Source organism: Oryctolagus cuniculus, chromosome 7, assembly GCF_964237555.1.
Source record: "Oryctolagus cuniculus chromosome 7, mOryCun1.1, whole genome shotgun sequence".
Taxonomy (NCBI): Eukaryota; Metazoa; Chordata; class Mammalia; order Lagomorpha; family Leporidae; genus Oryctolagus; species Oryctolagus cuniculus.
Genome location: NC_091438.1, coordinates 73,950,969 through 73,968,715, shown reverse-complemented (window position 1 = coordinate 73,968,715; position 17,747 = coordinate 73,950,969). Strand labels below are relative to the sequence as shown.

Below are 17,747 nucleotides of genomic sequence, written 5' to 3'. Positions count from 1 at the left end.
GCCACAGGCAGAGGTTTAGCCTACTACACTGGCCCCAAGATGTAACTGTTTTTACAACCAAGCCACAGAGTGTATCATGACTCCATTTCCTTACAACTGTGAATTTATCTGGAGCTAATTTAAAAAAAAAAATCCAGATATTTTTGATTATTTCTTTTCTCAGACTTTTTTTTTTTAAATCTGTAATTTCCATATTTTTTCTACAGATTTTGTTTCTAGACTCTTTTAGTCTCAAATTCCATTGGAAGCCTATGACTGCTTTATAGCTATTGGCTTGGGGCTTCTTTCTCCAACTTCTAATTGCCTTCTATCTTATATGTTGGATGTCTAGTTTCTTGGATCCCACTTTTTTTTCCTTTCCTTGCGCATTCTGTCATTGGGAGACACATCTTCCAGAAGAATCCAAAGAAAAAAATGCATAGGAAACAAAGTTTTGACAATGTATTTGAAAGCATGTTCTATTTTCACAATATTATTGAGCTTGTAAAGGAATTCTTTTTTTCAGTGCCTCAAAGCTTTGTGCTCTATCTACTGAAAGTGGATGTTGATAGGTGAAGAAAAGTATCTCAGTATAATCTGACCTGCTTTTAAGTAAGGATGAACAATTTGTTTTTAGTTTTCTTAAATCTCTAATATTCTATTAATATTCTTTTCATATAATTTATTAATTTTTCGATTTGGTTGTTGGCTTTTGACATTTTTCCTAGAATTTTTCTATATGGGAAATCAGTTTCCTGTTTTTTTTTTAAAGATTTTATTTATTTATTTTGAGAGGTAGAGGTATAGACGGAAGGAGGGAGAGATAGAGAGAAAAGTCAGAGTTACACAGAGAGAGAAGGAGAAGCAGAGGCAGAGAGAGAGGGGTCTTCCATCCACTGGTTCACTCCCCAGTCGGTCACAACGGCCAGAGCTGCGCCCATCTGAAGCCAGGAGCCAGGAGATTCTTCCAGGTCTCCCACGTGGGTACAAGGGCCTAAGCACTTGGACCATCTTCCACTGCTTTCCCAGGCCATAGCAGAGAGCTGGTTTGGGAGAGGAGTCCCTGGGACATGAACTGGCACCCATATGGGATACAGGCGCTACACATGGAGGCTTAGCTTATTAAGTCACAGTGCTAGCCCCTCCCTATTTTTTTATGAAAGGAATTGCTAATATTTTTCCCCAAAGACTCAAGCCCCATGGAGGCAGTTTGACAGTATTTTTTAAAAATTAAAATGATATTATAACCAGCAATTTTATTTATAATATTTATCCAGCAGATATAAACATGTATGTGAAAAATGATTTAGAAACAAGGGTTTTAATTGCAGAACTGTCCCCAAAAGCTAGGTTAGAGGAAAGCCAAGTGTTCATCAATATGACCTAGTTAAATCAATTACAATTTACTTATTGGAATATTATGCAGCCATATATAAAAAGTATGAGGCAGTTGTAAATGTACTGATAAGGAAAGATCTCTAAGATACATACTTTAGGTTAAAAAAATAAGTTGCAGGACAGCCTGCAAAGTAGTTACCACTTTTGAATATATATAGATAAATACATAAAATAGATATATAAAATATATAATATATATAAATATACACATAAAATGAGCTAAGTATGTAACCATTATATGCATTAAAACATCTCTGAAAGGATAGGTAATAAACTGGTAAGATGGTTAGCATCTGGAACATAGAATTCAGTAGCTGGGACCCAAGAGTAGAAGAGTTGTGCATTTTCTTTTTGTAACAGGTTTTTATTTTTTGGGGGGGTGATACATAATGTACATGTGGAGAAAGTCACTAGTCCTAAGTGTTTAATTCAATGAATTTTAATATACATATACAGTTGTATAAACATCACTACAATCTAGTTTTAGAAGATTCTCTGAAAGTTTTCTTTTAGAAGGATGGGAATTTTATTCCCCATTGTTACTCTCTGTTCCAGGTAACCACTTATTTATACTCTGTACTTCGCCTTTTCTGGATATTTTGTATATGCTCTCCTATGCTCTGAATCTGTTTTCCTGTATTTTGAACTTATATCACCTATTCAAAAATAAATATTATCTAATTGATCCTATGATTGTTCTCTCTTCTCATAAGAAGAAACTGCAGCATGAGAAAGTTATGACATCTTTGGTCCTACAAGCAGACAAGAGGTGGGGCAAGGAATAAAATCACCATTATTTCACAAGATCCTATTTCCTATTTTTATAGCATCAATATCAGATCTCATTTTGGCATAGCATACACTGAAATTTAAATTTAATCATTGATTCAGATAAGTGTAAATTTCTGTAAAAGGTCAAAACATTTACCATTCAGATGAGAAAGAACAAATCATTTTACTGAAAAAAGATACGGCTATGAAAATTGTACTGTACAGGCACTCCACTTTTTATTGCTATATTTTGTTAGGAATCCATAAACACTAATATAATCTTGTCTTGTCATATATTACAAAGGTTGGCCACCTGCTAATGTTGAGATTAATAATCTACCCCTGGTTAACTCATAAAATCATACAAATTTAGATTTGGATGGAGTTTTAGCAATTTATCTATGACATTTTCCCAGAGTTATTCCTCTAGATAGCAGCCAATCTAATTACTTTAGTGACATGTTTAACCTTTATGAAAATCTCCATATAGATTTATTTATGTGAATATTGTTGGTCGTTAAAATCCAAGTGGTCCATTCTGTCTCAAATGAATGATAGTAATAATAAAAATAATAAGGGTGATGATAGCAACCTTTATTAAGTATTTACTGTAGCCAGTAACTGAGCGAAGGAGCTGCTTCACAGATATCAAGGCATTTTGATCTCCAAATCACCTAGGATGAAGGCATTATTTCTAACCCTGTTTACAGAAAAGAAACCTTTTCCTAGGGAAACTAATGAACATTCTCAATGTCAGATAGCTATGCAGTGAAAGAACTCAAATGTGAACCTAGACTTAATCAATATACTTTTGTGATGTACAGTAGTTCCTCCTTCCTCATGAGTAACACGTTCCAATACCCCTAGTATACACATGAAATCCTGTAGGTACTTTACTTTTGTTCTATATATACACACCTATAATAAAGTTAGTTTATAAATTGGGTATAGTAAGAATTTTCTTTAAAGATTTATTTATTTGAAAGGCAGAGTTACAGAGAGGCAGAGGCCAAAAGGGAGAGAGAGAGAAAGAGAGAGAGAGACAGAGACAGAGAGAGAGAGTTCTTCCATCCACTGGTTCACTCCCCAAATGGCCAAAAATGGCCGGAGCTGTGCCGATATGAAACCAGGAGCCAGGAGCTTCTTCCGGGTCTCCCATGCGAGTGCAAGGGCCCAAGGACTTGGGCCATCTTCCACTGCTTTCCCAGGCCACAGTAGAGAGCTGGATTGGAAGAGGAGCAGCCTCTTGACTTGAACTAGTGCCCATATGGGATGCTGGCACTGCAGGTGGAGGCTTTACCTGCTGTGCTACAGCACTGGCCCCTACAGTAAGAATTAACAACAGCTACTAATAAAATAGAATATTATAACAATGTGCTATCAAATTGTTTGAATTAAATCTCTCAAAATAACTTATTATACTTTAATTTTTTCAATTAAAGGAATAACTGCACAGCTTCTCTTTGGTGTATCCTTATTGCCAGCATCACTACTCTCAAGCTTTGGGGCCACTGTTAAGTAAAAGAAGAGCTTAAGTGAACACAAGCCCTGCATTACCACAACAGTGGATCTGATAACCCAGATGGTTCCTAGGTCATTAACTGGCATGTAATGTATACAGGGAAAAAACATTGGACAAAAACGATTATTCAAGTCCCAGGATGAAACAGTAGGACAGCAGATTTCATCATGCTATTTAGAACAGTGCACACTTTAAAACTTACAGGTGGTGTATTTCTGGAATGTTCTAGGTAATACTTTAGACTGTGATTGACTGCATGTAACTGAATCCAGGGAAAGTGAAACCTTGGATATGAGGAGACTACTATACATTGTTGCAGTAGCTTCATTCATGACTCATATTTTTGTTCTCCTTATTCTTATTCCAATTCATTTTTAAATCTAGTACTCTATGTGCCTTGATGTGTAACCTATCTTAAATCTTCTCTAGAAAACATTGGCTTAAATTAGCAAGCATATTGCTTATTATATGTTTGTTGTCTTGTACTTTATTAGAAGGAAAAAATTGAAGTGTACTTTTTGTACACTACTTTCTTCTCTCTTCCCCCAAGGAACAGTTCATCTTTCCCAAGATACAGTCAGAAACAATCAATCAAAATTTACTGAGCCAATATGGGGAATAAAGTGAATTAATGCTATAGTTCCTGTCCTATAAGAGTTTACACATTTAATCATTGAGTGAAAATACATGTATAAAACCAAAAATCTATAAAAAGTGACTATTCATGGAACAATAGGTCCTTTATGTATTCTAAGTCAATGATTAAGATTGGAAAGTATTGTAGACAATTTTATTTGAGTTTTTTTTCAAGTGTTTATAATCTTTGAGGCAAATCAAGAATATCTAAACACTGTGATGCTTTGAAGAGAGTTCTATTACAATGTATTTGAGAAAGATGCTCTTTAAGGTTCTGTCCAATTTTAACATAATAATATTTTACAAATTATGCAGGAACTACGGGATAGTACAGTGAAACTGAAGTTAGGAAAGGCTTCAAGGAGATATGGGAAAACCCAGAGTGAGCATTCAGATGTAGGAACTATGTGTTATTAGTTAGGATTAGAAGTGAATTTTTTTAAAGATTTATTTATTTATTTGCAAGTCAGAATTACACAGAGAGAAGAGAGGCAGAGACAGAGAGAGAGGTCTTCCATCCGATGGTTCACTCCCCAATTGGCCGCAACAGCTGGAGCTGCGCGGATCCGAAGCCAGGAGCCAGGAGCCAGGAGCTTCCTCTAGGTCTCTCACGCAGGTGCAGGGGCCCAAGGACTTAGGCCATCCTCTACTGCTTTCCCAGGCCACAGCAGAGAGCTGGATCAGAAGTGGAGCAGCCAAGTCTCGAACTGGCGCCCGTATGGGATGCCGGTGCTTCAGGCCAGGGCATTAATCTACTGTGCCACAGCGCTGGCCCCGATTAGAAGTAAATTTATTTAAAAAAAAAAAAAAGAAGAAGTAAATTTATGTGTTGGGGTGATGACAAAGGATGGCAAATGGTAAGAGTACTGGCAAGGCAGCCACCCACTGAGTAAATTTCCCAAAAGTGAGTGCTATTTAAAACTGAAAAAAAAAAAAAAAAAAAACAAAACCCAAAAACCAAGGGCGGGCATTGTGGCATACAAAGTTAAGCCTCTGCCTGCCATGTTGGCATCCTGTATGGGTGCCAGCTTGAGACCTGGGTGCTCCACTTCCTACCCAGCTCCCTGCTAATGTGCCTGGGAAAGCAGTGGAAGACGGCCCAAGTGCTTGAGCCCCTGCTCCCAAGTGGGAGACCGGATGAAATTCCTGGCTTCTGGCTTCAGCCAGGTCTAATCCAGCATTGTGGCCATTTGGGGAATAATCAGAGGATGCAAGATCTGTCTGCCTCTCCCTCTATAAATCTGCCTTTCAAATAAATGAAATAAATATTTAAAAAAAAAAACTTTAAATAAAACACCCACTATGCTACTAAAATTAAAATCGAGACTGTAGGACACATAGAAAAGGGAGTTCACTAGTGTAGCTGTTTTATTGTATTTAACCAATGGTGAAGATTCAGCTTACCCCACTGCCATTTCCACCGTATTAAACATCTTTTGTCATTAAAATATCAGAGAAAACGACCCTTATAAAAGGAAAACGTTTATTACACTCACAATTTTGGAGATGCAAATAAAAGATCAAGCAGCCCCACTGGTGCGGCATCTGACAAGCCTGTTGATGGTGATGCAAGGAAGCAGGGAGCATCACCCAGTCCAGTCAGGAAGCAGAGAGCGAGCAGCTGGCCCAGCTGCTCTTATGGCCAACACTCTAGGGAGAACTGCCCTCTGAGGGCACATCTTCAACACCAGAAACGCCTCCCCATAGGCCCACAACTTAAATACCATATATCCAGTACAGTTTCCCCTTCTTGGTACCAGTAACTCACGGCTTTGCATGAGTTTGAGAGCCAACTCTTTTCCAAACCATGGCATCTACGTTCCCTTTCACATCCCCAAATGTTAGACCCTAAATATTCAAACTGAATCCCTCTAATGTCGGAGCAGCACCCACCCTTTCATCTGTCTCCCTTAGCCCAAGATGTCCTTGCTTGCCCTTTATCAAAAGGAATTCACTGCATTGAGAGAGTTGGATAGCTGGCCCCAAACAATTCTAATCACCAGATTCAAGACATCATTGGCTGCTCCTCTTCCCAGCCAGCTCTCTGCTTATGGCCTGGGAAAGCAGAAGATGGTTCAAGTCCTTGGGCCCCTGCACCCACGTTGGAGACCTGGAAGAAGCTCCTGGCTCCCGGTTTCCGATGGAGGCAGCTTTGGCCAATGCAGCCATTGGGGGCGTGAAACAGCGGATGGAAGACCTTTCTCTCTGTCTCTCCCTCTAACTCCTACCTCTCAAATAAATAAATCTTAAAAAAAAAAAAAAAAAAAAAAAGAAATGATTTGCTTTTGCAATAGATAAAGCCCTGTTGATCACTGTTTAGGGGAATTCGAAATCCAGGCAGAGAAATTCCAGGTCTGGAGCAGAAGGTTACTACCCTCTCCTCCACCAAAGACCAACGGAAGCCCATCTGGACCTAAGAAATTCCCTAAAGAGAACAGCATCATTGCCCAATCAAAGGAAGGTCACAAGCACCGCTGACCAACCAGGAACTTGGGCAAACCCAGTTTAGGGGTTCCATAGCAACACCTCCAACTTGTTGTAGTTTGAGGTGTTGTTCAGCAGTACCGTGTGTAGCATTGTTTAGTACAAACTCTAATACCTCACTCAACCTGGATCAAAATCCCCCCAGGTTGTTGTGAATATTTCCTGCAGGTGTGAGCTAATCAACACCACAAATGAAGCGCACCTTTTCCTACACCTGGCATGGTACTACAGGCTTGGAAGCCAACGCCTGTTTCAGAGGAGTTTCTGCTTCAGAAAGTGGTGTTTTTACTACCCGCTAGTCTTGTTCCATGGGGTAAAGATTTTTGTTTTAAAGGTTGGAGGAGGTCTGCTACTAAAGGCTGGCCTGGGAGGGAAGCTGTACAATACCTCCTCCTCGGCCTGCAGAAGCCAAGGAGAGCCAAACTGGGACTAGGATTGGAGGGCAAAGTGGAGGCTGCATGGGGGCAGGCCCGCAGCCCGGACCCAGCCCAGGACAGATGGTGGGGAATATTGGGAAGAGTCCCTCCCACACAGCCCAGGCGGAAATCCCGGGGCGTCACGCTCAGCAGCTGCAGCGGCCCAGCTCCCAGAGGGCGGCAGGCGGAGGGAGCCAGGCGTGCGAAGGCGCGGAGGAGGCCACGGCGACGGCGCCCACTCCCCCTCGTCCCCGCGCCCAGCCGCTCGCCTCCCGCTGCCGGGCGCCGGCGCGCTCGGCTCTTTCCGCCGCCGCCGCTGCCGCGCGCTGCCCCGTGCGCTCCGGCACCTTCGGCAATTTCCGTCGGGCCTCGGCCGCCATTTTCTCGCCGCTTGTGTGGCTCGCTGGCTGCGTGGCTCGGTTCTTGTGAGCGAAGCTTTGTCCGGTTCGGCAATGGACGGGTATGTAGCCGGGCCGGCGAGGAGATGTGTGTGAGAGAAGAGTTGGGCCGTCGTTCAGCTCGGTCCGGGGTCGGGCAGAAACCCTCCGGCGGCCCCTCCCAGGGCTGGGCTGCCGTTACCCAACCCCCGCCCCATCGCACACACCCCTCCCTTTGCTTCCCTAGGCAGGCTGTGGTGGGAAAAATGGAGAAGAAAGAGGGCTCGGAGGCTGGGGAGGCTTCGGGGAGGTGGCGGGGGGACGACCCCGGCGGGCGAAGCCGGCACCGGCCGGGCGGCGGGGGTGGGGGGTGGGGTGGGAACCCCAGAACGTCTTGCTCGTCCCTGCCCCCCCCCCCAACCTCCTCGGAGCCATTTCGATGCGTTCTTGGGGACCCGAACCCTGGGCTTGCGGCGCCGGGGCGGGCAGGCGCTGGCCTGTGTGTAGGGGGGCCCCGCTGGGTAGAGGAGAGGGGCGCCCCAGCTGCAGCCCCGGCCATCCTCAGCCGCCGCGGCCTCGCCCGGCCCGCCTTGGCCGGGAGAGATGCCGCTGGCGGGAGCTCCGGGGAAAGCCGAGCGGGAGCCGCGGAGGAAGGGGGAGGGCGGCGGCGGCGGCGGCGGGAGGAAGGGGGAGGGCAGATGTCAGAGTCCTTTGTTTTCATTTAGGTCTGGGAGTGGGGGCGGGAGGCCGAAAGAATTGCTTTTGTGTGCGGCCTAAGAACGTTTCAGAGGCCCTTGGCGTAAAGAGCCCACAAATTAAATCGTCTAAGGGAAAAAAAAAAACCCAAAGTGTTGGAGGTCGACGTCAGTCACATGGGCAGGAGCCCACAGTCGTGGCAGGCAGCAAAGCACATAGTCAAACCCAGGGCCATCTCTTTAGCGATTTGGGCCAGTTTCTGGGGGAAAACAAAAAGCACTCGGCGAAAGCCAGAAAGTGCTGCTGCTTGTAAGAGCCTCAGCGTGAGGAGGGAATGCTGAGCGAGGTGAGGCCAGGGCGCTGGCAAGGGAGCGGGACCAGCGCCTGTGCCCCTAGCAGTCCACATCGCCAAGACTCAGCATTGCACTCATTGTTAGAACCGTGGGGGTGGGGGGCTCACTCCGGGCCCAGCGCACTACAGTGGGGATGCGGAAACAGTTTCACCTGACAAGCATGTTTAGTAAGATCAGTGACAGTGTTGTCAGAGGCAGGTGTAAATACATGTTGTTTAAGCAACTAGAGTTAGGTGTTTTTCAAAGATAGTGGAGATGGTAGTAAAAGTTGAGTCATCGCACTTATATCAGAAGTTACCTAGAGATCGTTTCCCAGATGAAACTTAGATCCAAGGAAGCTCAATATTGCCATCGAAGATGAACACAGAAATGGATGGCAGAAGTAACTTGCACTGAAACTCATGCTTCCCTATTAGATTTGATCAAGATTACCGCAGAGTTTGTGTTAAATCATTCTTTTAAGTCTAGTAACATTGCAGGGATGACACTTAGAGTGTTTTGGGTTTTGTTCTTTTTGGTATTAACAGCTTTTCAAAAAAATAGTGTGTATTTGTCGGCTTTTTATGTTTGTAAGTTGTTTCTAGAAAACCAGGTTAATCATAGTACAAAGGAATATCACCATCTCTCTATTTGTTATCCATCTCTTTTGTGTCTGCAAGATTTATGAATGATAAACTACTCTAAAAAGTTCTAGAGTCAAAACAGTGATTGGTAGAACAAGAGTTTGAAACTATTTATTTTTTTCCTTGCAGAATTGTCACTGAAGTTGCAGTTGGTGTGAAGGTAGGAAAAGATTATGCTTCAAACTAATATGAGAGCTGGGGTTGTTTGATCTGTTAGCATAATTAACAGAAAGTTTAAGGTCTCTTTGAAGACTGTAATATGGCTAACAAAACCCAAGTGTAAAATGTTTGTTTAGTTTGTAAAACTAGATTAGATAAATAACCATAAAGTTGATGATCTAAAAAAACAAGTTTTTCTAGAACTGGCAGTCTATAGGAATAACATTTTTAAGTAAATGTGAATGGTGTTTGTGAGATTAAAAGCAATTTTTTGTTAAGACTTCCTGTGAATATGAAACACTGCAAATATAGGAGGGGTGACAGTAGTTGGAAATGCGTAAGTGATTTGACCTAAACTATATAATTCTGATTTTAAGCACTATCCTTTATGTTATAAAAATATTTTTGTCAATAATAGGTCATGTTAGGAATGAGTTGTCCTCATGCTTAAAACTGTCTAGACATTTAACTTCGAATTTGAGTCAGAAGAGCTTCATTACCTTTCTGTTCAAGGAAGATAAGACCTCATGGTAGAGATAGCTGAGAATCTTCTTTGTTCACTTTCTGACTAGGAAAACCACTCGAGCTTTAAACTTTGGTTCTAGTGCTTAAATCTTTTGTTTCTTTGAATACCTGTACCTTTTAACATCATGACATATCATTTTTTGTTTGCAAGCTTATCTGCCCTCTTAGGGCATGATCCTTTGCTTTTAAATTTCCCAACCCTGACACAGTGAATTCTCGTTGCCCTCTTCCCAAAGGTGAACAATCTTGAGAAGACTGTGCTTAGTCCAGTGATGCTTACTATTCAGAATGTTTTTTGAATTCTTAAATTGGGTCAGTAATGGTATAATAATTTTTTAGAATACTTTCAGATATAGGTCTGTGTCTTCTTGCTTATTTTCTGTCCTCTGGATTGAAATAGATACTTGTTTGTGCTCTTAATGTTTAGGTTTATGTATTGAGTTCATATTTTGTAGATTGTTGGGGAAATAATGAGGAGTATTTTGGGAAGGACTTATTTAGACCTATTTGACAATGGTGTTTTCCAAGTTGAGAGAGTTATAGGATTTAAAGTAAAGAATAGCTCCAGAGCACAAAATATAGATATAGTTACCATCCAAACAGATTTCTAATGTGAATTTTGTAAAAGCATAAATCATACAAGACTCTTTGGTAAAAGAAGAAATGATACAAGTTTGAGTTTTGCACTTGTGGTGGATGAGAAAAGAAGGAAATCCAGAATGAGGAGGCCAGAAAGAAAGTGAAGAAATGATGTCCAGAGGTGATGTATTGGTTATACCAGTTTTCTGTGTTAGTACTTGAGGGGTAAATGATAATCACTTACAAGGCCATTGTTTGCTCTAAAAGTTTGAGTAAAGTTAGTTTTATATAATTTTATAGGGTAATAGGAATTTTTCCTTTGGTGTTATCTATGTCCAAGTAACTAAACTTTCTTCAAAATTAATGTATATACTTGTAAAAGAAGGTAATACTTAGACATATATGTGTTTAAATAAAAATTCAAAGTGAAAATACTGTTCAGATTCATGGTTCCATTTCTTAAGTGTGGATCAATGGTGTTAAGATTTTTTTTCCTGAGGATATTAATGTACATATTAACAAGCGTATAAGTATCTTTATTTACACAAGTGAATTAAATCTGTTCTGGTCTACCTCTTGCCTTTTTTTAAAAAAGTAGCTTTAGTGAGATACAATTTAATATAAACTATATGTATTTCAAGTATACAATGCTTTGAAGTTAATCTATCTGCTTGTGAAACTATCACAACTAAGATAAGTATCAATCACTTAAAAATACTATCATGCCTCTTTTTTAATCTGCTTGTCTCCCAAACAACCACTTTCTGTTAATATAGATTAGTCGCAGTGTTTTAGAATTTTAAATAAATAGAATAATACCATATGTACCCTTCTGTTCACTCAATATAATTATTTTGAGATTCACCTATATTGTTTCAGTAGTCTATTCCTTATTGTTGAGTATAAAGTAATGTGCTATCTAGTCACCTTGATAGATGCTTGTGTTGTTTCCACATTGTGATTTCTTTTTCTTGAGGTGTATGGTTGGAATGGCTGGATTATATGGTAAACATATATTGAAGTTTTTAACAAACTGCTCGCTGTTTTCCTAAGTGGTTGTACCATTTTATTTTGCCAACAGTAGAGTATGAGATTTCTAGTTCCTCCACATCCTTTCCAGTCTAATCAATATGAAGTGATATCTCATTGTGGTTTTAATTTGTATTTCTCTGATATCTATGATGTTGAACATCTGTTCATGTACTTTTTGACAACTCTTAGTTATCTTTGGTGAAATATCTGTTTAAATCTTTTGCCCACTTTGTTTTACTAGGTTGTTTGTTCTTTTGCTGAATTTTGAGAGATTTTTATTCTGGATGCAGGCCCCTACCCATACTTATGGTGTGCAAATATTTTCTGCCACTTGTCTCATCATTCTCAACTGTATTTTTTGAAGAGCAGCAACTATTATGATAAACTCCCATTTACCACTATTTTTTTAATGAATCATGAATTTAAGTGTCATATCTAAGACATTTTTAACCTAAAGTCATAAAGACTATTTTGTTTATTTTCTGATATAATTATTTTGGTTTGTTTGTGTTCCAGTTTGAGTTAATTTGTAAATTTTTATTTATTTTTATTTTAGAGGGAGAGACAGCAGGAGCGCTTACCTGCTGGTTCATTCCCCAAATGCCTGCAGTTGGCTGAGGCTGGACCAGGCCAAAATTGGGAGCCTGGTTTTCCAGGTCTCTGACATGGTTGACAGGAACCCAAACAACTTGAGCCACTAGTGCTACCTCTCAGGGTCTGCATTAGCAGGAAACTGGAGCCAGGACTTGAACCCAGGTGCTGTGACACAGGATGCGGGCAATCTAAGTAGTATCTTAACCTTTAGACCAAATGTCTGCACCTGGAATAGAGGAAAATACGGGTTAGGAGAGTGAAAAAGACAATTTTGTCCATTGAATTGGCTTTGCAGCTTTGCCAAAGTCAAGTATGTATGTGTGTTTGTATTTCTGAATTCTGCTCTTTTGACATATTCAAATTTATCTAGATGCCAGAAATGTACTCTCTTAATACCTGTAGCTTTATATTGAATCTTGAAATCAGAATAGTCCTGGTCCTCCAACTTTACTCTTTTTCAAAGTTGTTTGGGCTCTTCTGGGTCCTTTGCATTTTCATAAGTCACTTAAAAAAATTATTCTGGGATTTTATTGGTTTTGACTTGGATATGTAGAGCAATCTGAGGAAAACTGACGTCTTAATATTGCTAAATCTTTCTACATATGAACACAATTTATCTCTTCATCTTTTATTTGCCCTTTTTTTTTGACAGGCAGAGTTAGTGAGAGACAGAGAAAGGAGAAAGGTAGTCTCCGTTGGTTCACCCCCCAAATGGCCGCCACGGTCAGCGCACTGCGCCGATCGGAAACCAGGAGCCAGGTGCTTCTCCTGGTCTCCCATCGGGTGCAGGGCCCAAGCACTTGGGCCATCCTCCACTGCCTTTCCGGGCCACAGCAGAGAGCTGGCCTGGAAGACGGGCAACCGGAACAGAATCCAGCGCCCCAACCGGGACTAGAACCCGGGGTGCTGGCGCCGCAGGTGGAGGATTAGCCTGGTGAGCCGTGGAGCCGGCCTTTCCAGGATGTTAATAGTAAGGTAGATCAAAAGTGGAGCAGCTGAGACACCAATTGGCACCCATATGGGATGCCAGTTTCGCTGGTGGCAGCTTTACCTGCTATGCCACAATGCTGGCTCCCCACATCAGTGTTTGTAGTGTACAGGTTTTGAACATCTTTTGCCAGATTTATCACTAAATGTTGCATAGTTTTTGATGTTATCATAAATTATGTTTACAAAAATTTACTTTCCAGTTTCTTGCTAGTGTATAGAAGTAGAATTGGTTTTTTGCATATTGCTATTCAATTATTAAGATTATGTGAAAGTGAAGCCATGTGAGCCTGGTGTTTCTCTTTGTGGGGAGGTTTTAAGCTACATATTTGATTTATCTAATTGATTTAGGGCTACTCAGGTTAGCTTTGAATAAATTTTGGAAATATTTGTCTTCTAGAGCTAGCTCACCTTCTTGTGGAATGAGTCAATTTTCTTAAATTGTTGAATTGATTTACATAGTTGTTTTTGTTTCAGTACTTCTTTTTTATACTTTAGATACTTTACAATCTGTGGTGATAATCAGCTCTCATTCCTGATAATTATTTTCTTTGTTTCTTGTCAGTCTAGATAGCTTATTAATCTTCTCCAAAAGATCAAATTTTTATTTCATTGAGAGTTTTCTATTTTATTGATTTCTGCTGTTTTTATTTTTCTTTAGGTTTGTATTTAGTTTGCTCTTTTTATGCTTAGTTAAGATTGAAGCTAGTATAGAAGTTTATTGAATTTCTTCTTGAGTACTGTTTTCAAGGTAGCCCTCAAATATTGACATGTATGTTTTCAGTTAAAATTGTTTTCTAATAAATTTTTGAAAAATTCCATTTACCACTTGGTTATTGGGAAATATTTTACTTAATTTCCAAGTATTTGGAGATTTCCATATCTTTCTATTAAGTATTACTAGTTTTAAACTATTGAACTATACTAAAATATTAAACTGTAACAGGCCCAGTGGCACCTTGATCTCTAGACCTGCCTGCCCCCTGTTTTTAAAATTGTACTTTAGAGGGGCTGGCGCTGTGGCTCACTTGGCTAATCCTCTGCCTGTGGCGCCAGCATCCCATATGGGCACCGGCTTCTTAGTCCCGGCTGCTCCTCTTCCAGTCCAGTTCTCTGCTGTGGCCCTGGAGGGCAGTGGAGGATGGCCCAAGTGCTTGGGCCCCTGCACCCGCATGGGAGACCAGGAGGAAGCTCCTGGCTCCTGGCTCCTGGCTTCGGATCGGTGCAGCACGCCAGCCGTGGCAGCCATTTGGAGGGTGAACCAACAGAAGGAAGACCTTTCTCTCTGTCTTTCTCTCTATCAAATAAAAAATTGTACTTTAGAAATTTATTAGTAGGACCTAATACTTAGAATTACATGTATCTTGATATATTGACCCCCTTTATTATTATGCAGTGGCCATGTTTATACCTGGTAATACTTTTTGCTTTAAAAACGTTCTTGGGGGTTGGCATTGTGGAGTAGCAGGTAAAGCTGCTGCCTGCAGTGCCAGCATTCCATATGGGCACTGGTTGGAGTAGTCCTGGCTGCTCCCCTTCCAATCCAGCTCTCTGCTAGTGTGCCTGGCAAAGCAGCGGAAGATGGCCCAAGTACTTGAGCCCCTGCATCCATGTGGGAGACTTGGATGAAACTCCTGGCTTTGGCCTAGCTCAGTACTGGCTGTTGGTGGCCATTTGGGGAGTGACCCAGCAGATGGAAGATACTTTCCCTCCCCCTCCCCCTCCCACTCTCAGTAACTCTTCCTTTTAAATAAATTAAATAAACCTTAAAAAGAAAGTCTTCTCTGGTTCATTCTCCTAGTGGCCACAGTAGCCAGGGCTAGGCCCTGCCGAAACTAGGAATTGAGAAGTCAGTCTGGTTCTCCATGTAGATAGTAGGGACCCAAGTACTTGGGCTGTCTTCTGCTTTCCCCGGGCACATTAGCAGGAAGTTGGATCTAAAGTGGAATGGCTGGGATTCAGACTGACACTCTGATACAGGATGCCCCAGGGTGCCAGCATCACTAGTGGCTTAACCTCCTGCACCACAATGCTGCCTCCTCAGCATTATTTTTGAACAGCATTTACATGGTGTGTCGTCTTCTGTCCTTTTAGTTTTAACCTCTTTTATTTATTTATTTATTTATTTGACAGAAAGAGAGAAAGGTCTTCCTTCCATTGGTTCACCTCCCAAATGGCCACTGTGGCCAGAGCTATGCCAATCTGAAGCCAGGAGGCAGGTGCTTCTCCTGGTCTCCCATGCGGGTGCAGGGCCCAAGGACTTGGGCCATCCTCTGCTGCCTTCCCGGACTGCAGCAGAGAGCTGGACTGGAAGAGGAGCAACCAGACTAGTACCCAGTGCCCATTAGTTTTAACCTCTTTGTATCATTAGATTTAAATTGTGTTTTTTTAAGTAGCATGAAGATGGGGCATCCTTTTTAAAGAAACTTGAGAGGCAGAGAGAGGAGAGTGAGAGAGCTTGCTTGTGCTGGAGAACATCTCCTGTCTGAAGGTGCCTACAATAGCCAAAGTTGGACCAGGGCTGAGGCTGGAGCTCGGATACTACACAGATAGTACTTAGATGGGTAGCAAGAACCCAAGTACTGGAACCATCACTGCTGCCTTTTAGCGTCTATGTTGGCAGGAACCTGGAGTTAGGAGCCAGAGCCAGGAATTGAACCTAGGTATTTAAATGTGGAACATAGGTGTCTTAATTGCTAAGTTAAATGCCTACCACCTGAATAACTTGCCTTTTTTATATTAAATAATTAATGTGAGAGGCAGAGAGACATAGAGCTCCCATCTATCTGCTGGTTCATTCACCAACTGCCCATGATGGCTGAGGCTAGGAAGGTGGCAGGAACTCAGTCCTGGTCTTCCCCATGTGTGGCAGGAACTGAATTCTTGGAGACATTAACTGATGCCTCCCAGGGTCAGCAATATCAGGAAGCTGGAGTCAGGAGCAGAACCTGGACTAAAACCCAAGCACTTTTGTAATGGCTTCTCCACCTCTAGGCTAAATGCTTCACCCAAGGGGGGCTTGCTTTTTATGAGTTCTTATAACCTCTTGGTTATTAAAACCATTTACATCTATCTAATGTTAATTTTAGAATGGTTTTGGGATGGCATTGTGGTGTAGCGGGTAAAGCCACACTGGCAGTGCCGTCATCCCATACAGGCGCTGGTTCTGGTCTCAGCTGCTCCACTTCCTATCCAGCTCTCAGTTATGGCCTGGGAAAGCAGTAGAGGATGGCCCAAGTAGTTGGGCCCCTGCCACCTGCGTGGGAAACATGGAAGAAGCTCTGGCTTCAGATCGGCACAGCTCCGGCCGTCGTGGCCGTTTGGTGGGTGAACCAGCGGATAGAAAACACTCTCTCTCCGCCTCTGCCTCTGTAGCTCTGCCTTTCAAATAAATAAATCTTTAAAAAAATATTAGAATGATTTTAATACAATCACTTAATATTTTGTCCTTTTTGTTCTTTGTTTCCCATTCCTCCTTTTCTGTTTGTTTTTTTTTTTTGTTCCGTTTTATCTGTTACTGGTAGATCAGCTATAACTCTTGTTTTAGTGGTTACTTTAGGTTGTAAAGCATGCATTTATAATTTACCAAGTGTCAAGGGATATTTATACCAGCTTCACATACACTGTGTGAACATAATTGCATGCTTTATATTTGCCCTCTTGGCCTGCTATTGTTACATATACTTGATTAACTAATATGATTCTATATGTTACTTTGGATAGTAAATTTTAAAAGATTTGAATAAGTACAATATTTTTTGCATTACCTGTAATACAGTTGCTCACATACATTTAATAAGACCTGGATCATTTTTTGCAGATTTCTGGATTTCTTTCTGTACAGCTCTCTTTTCTGGTCCTTTACCATGCAGACTTCTCAGTTCAAGTAGTCTTTGAGGCTCTACATCTAAGATGTGCTGTGGCCTGGTCTCACAGTGTAGTAAACTGAGACAAACATGGACTGATCTCATTTCTTTTCTGACTCTTTGGGATCATTGTCTATCATTGCCTGATGAGCAGTGCTTTGAAAACCTGTTGTTTATAAATTTGTATGATTTTTGAGTTATTTCAACAGGGCATACCTAGTTGATAGTAGTCCATCTTTGGTTGAAAGTACTTCATCTTGGCTGGATGTGGAAATCCTGTCGGTTTGTTTTTTTGTTTTGTTTTCCTATAACAATACAGTCTCAGCAGTAATCTTTATCAGTCTTTGTTAATGACAGTAGTGGATTCATGGCAGTGTAGTTATTGGACATAATACATTTTTTTAAAGATTTTATTTATTTGAAAGAGTTACAGAGAGAAGGAGAGGCAGAGAGAGAGAGAGGTCTTTCATCCGCTGGTTCGTCCACTCCCCAATTGGCCGCAATGGCTGGATCTGCGCTGATCTGAAGCCAGGAGCTTCTTCCAGGTCTCCCATGAGGGTGCAGGAGGCCCAAGGACTTGGGCCATCTTATATTGCTTTCCCAGGCCATAGCAGAGAGCTGTATCAGAAGTGGAGCAGCCTGGTTGTAAGCCGATGCCCATATGGGATGCCAGCACTGCAGGTGGAGGTTTTACCCGTTATGCCACAGCACCGGCCCCTGGACATAATACAGTTTAATTCCCAATATTGA

At 41.5% G+C, this 17,747-nt stretch overlaps 1 protein-coding gene across 5 annotated transcripts in view; it reads left to right on the top strand.

Annotated features, from left to right (window-relative positions):
• The first annotated feature begins 7,392 nt into the window (after window positions 1–7,392).
• PTBP2 (polypyrimidine tract binding protein 2) overlaps window positions 7,393–17,747 on the top strand; it is an 81,659-nt gene continuing 71,304 nt past the window's right edge. For 3 of the 5 annotated variants that reach the window (XM_008264838.4, XM_008264837.4, XM_002715844.5), the window contains exons 1-2: window positions 7,394–7,666; window positions 9,385–9,415. In XM_008264838.4, the coding sequence (XP_008263060.1) occupies window positions 7,659–7,666; window positions 9,385–9,415 (39 nt within the window). In that variant the 5' untranslated portion in view covers window positions 7,394–7,658. Of the gene's footprint in view, window positions 7,667–8,530; window positions 8,626–9,384; window positions 9,416–17,747 lie in introns of those variants that run through there. The other 2 variants (XM_008264836.4, XM_051857466.2) reach the window with 2 other exon arrangements.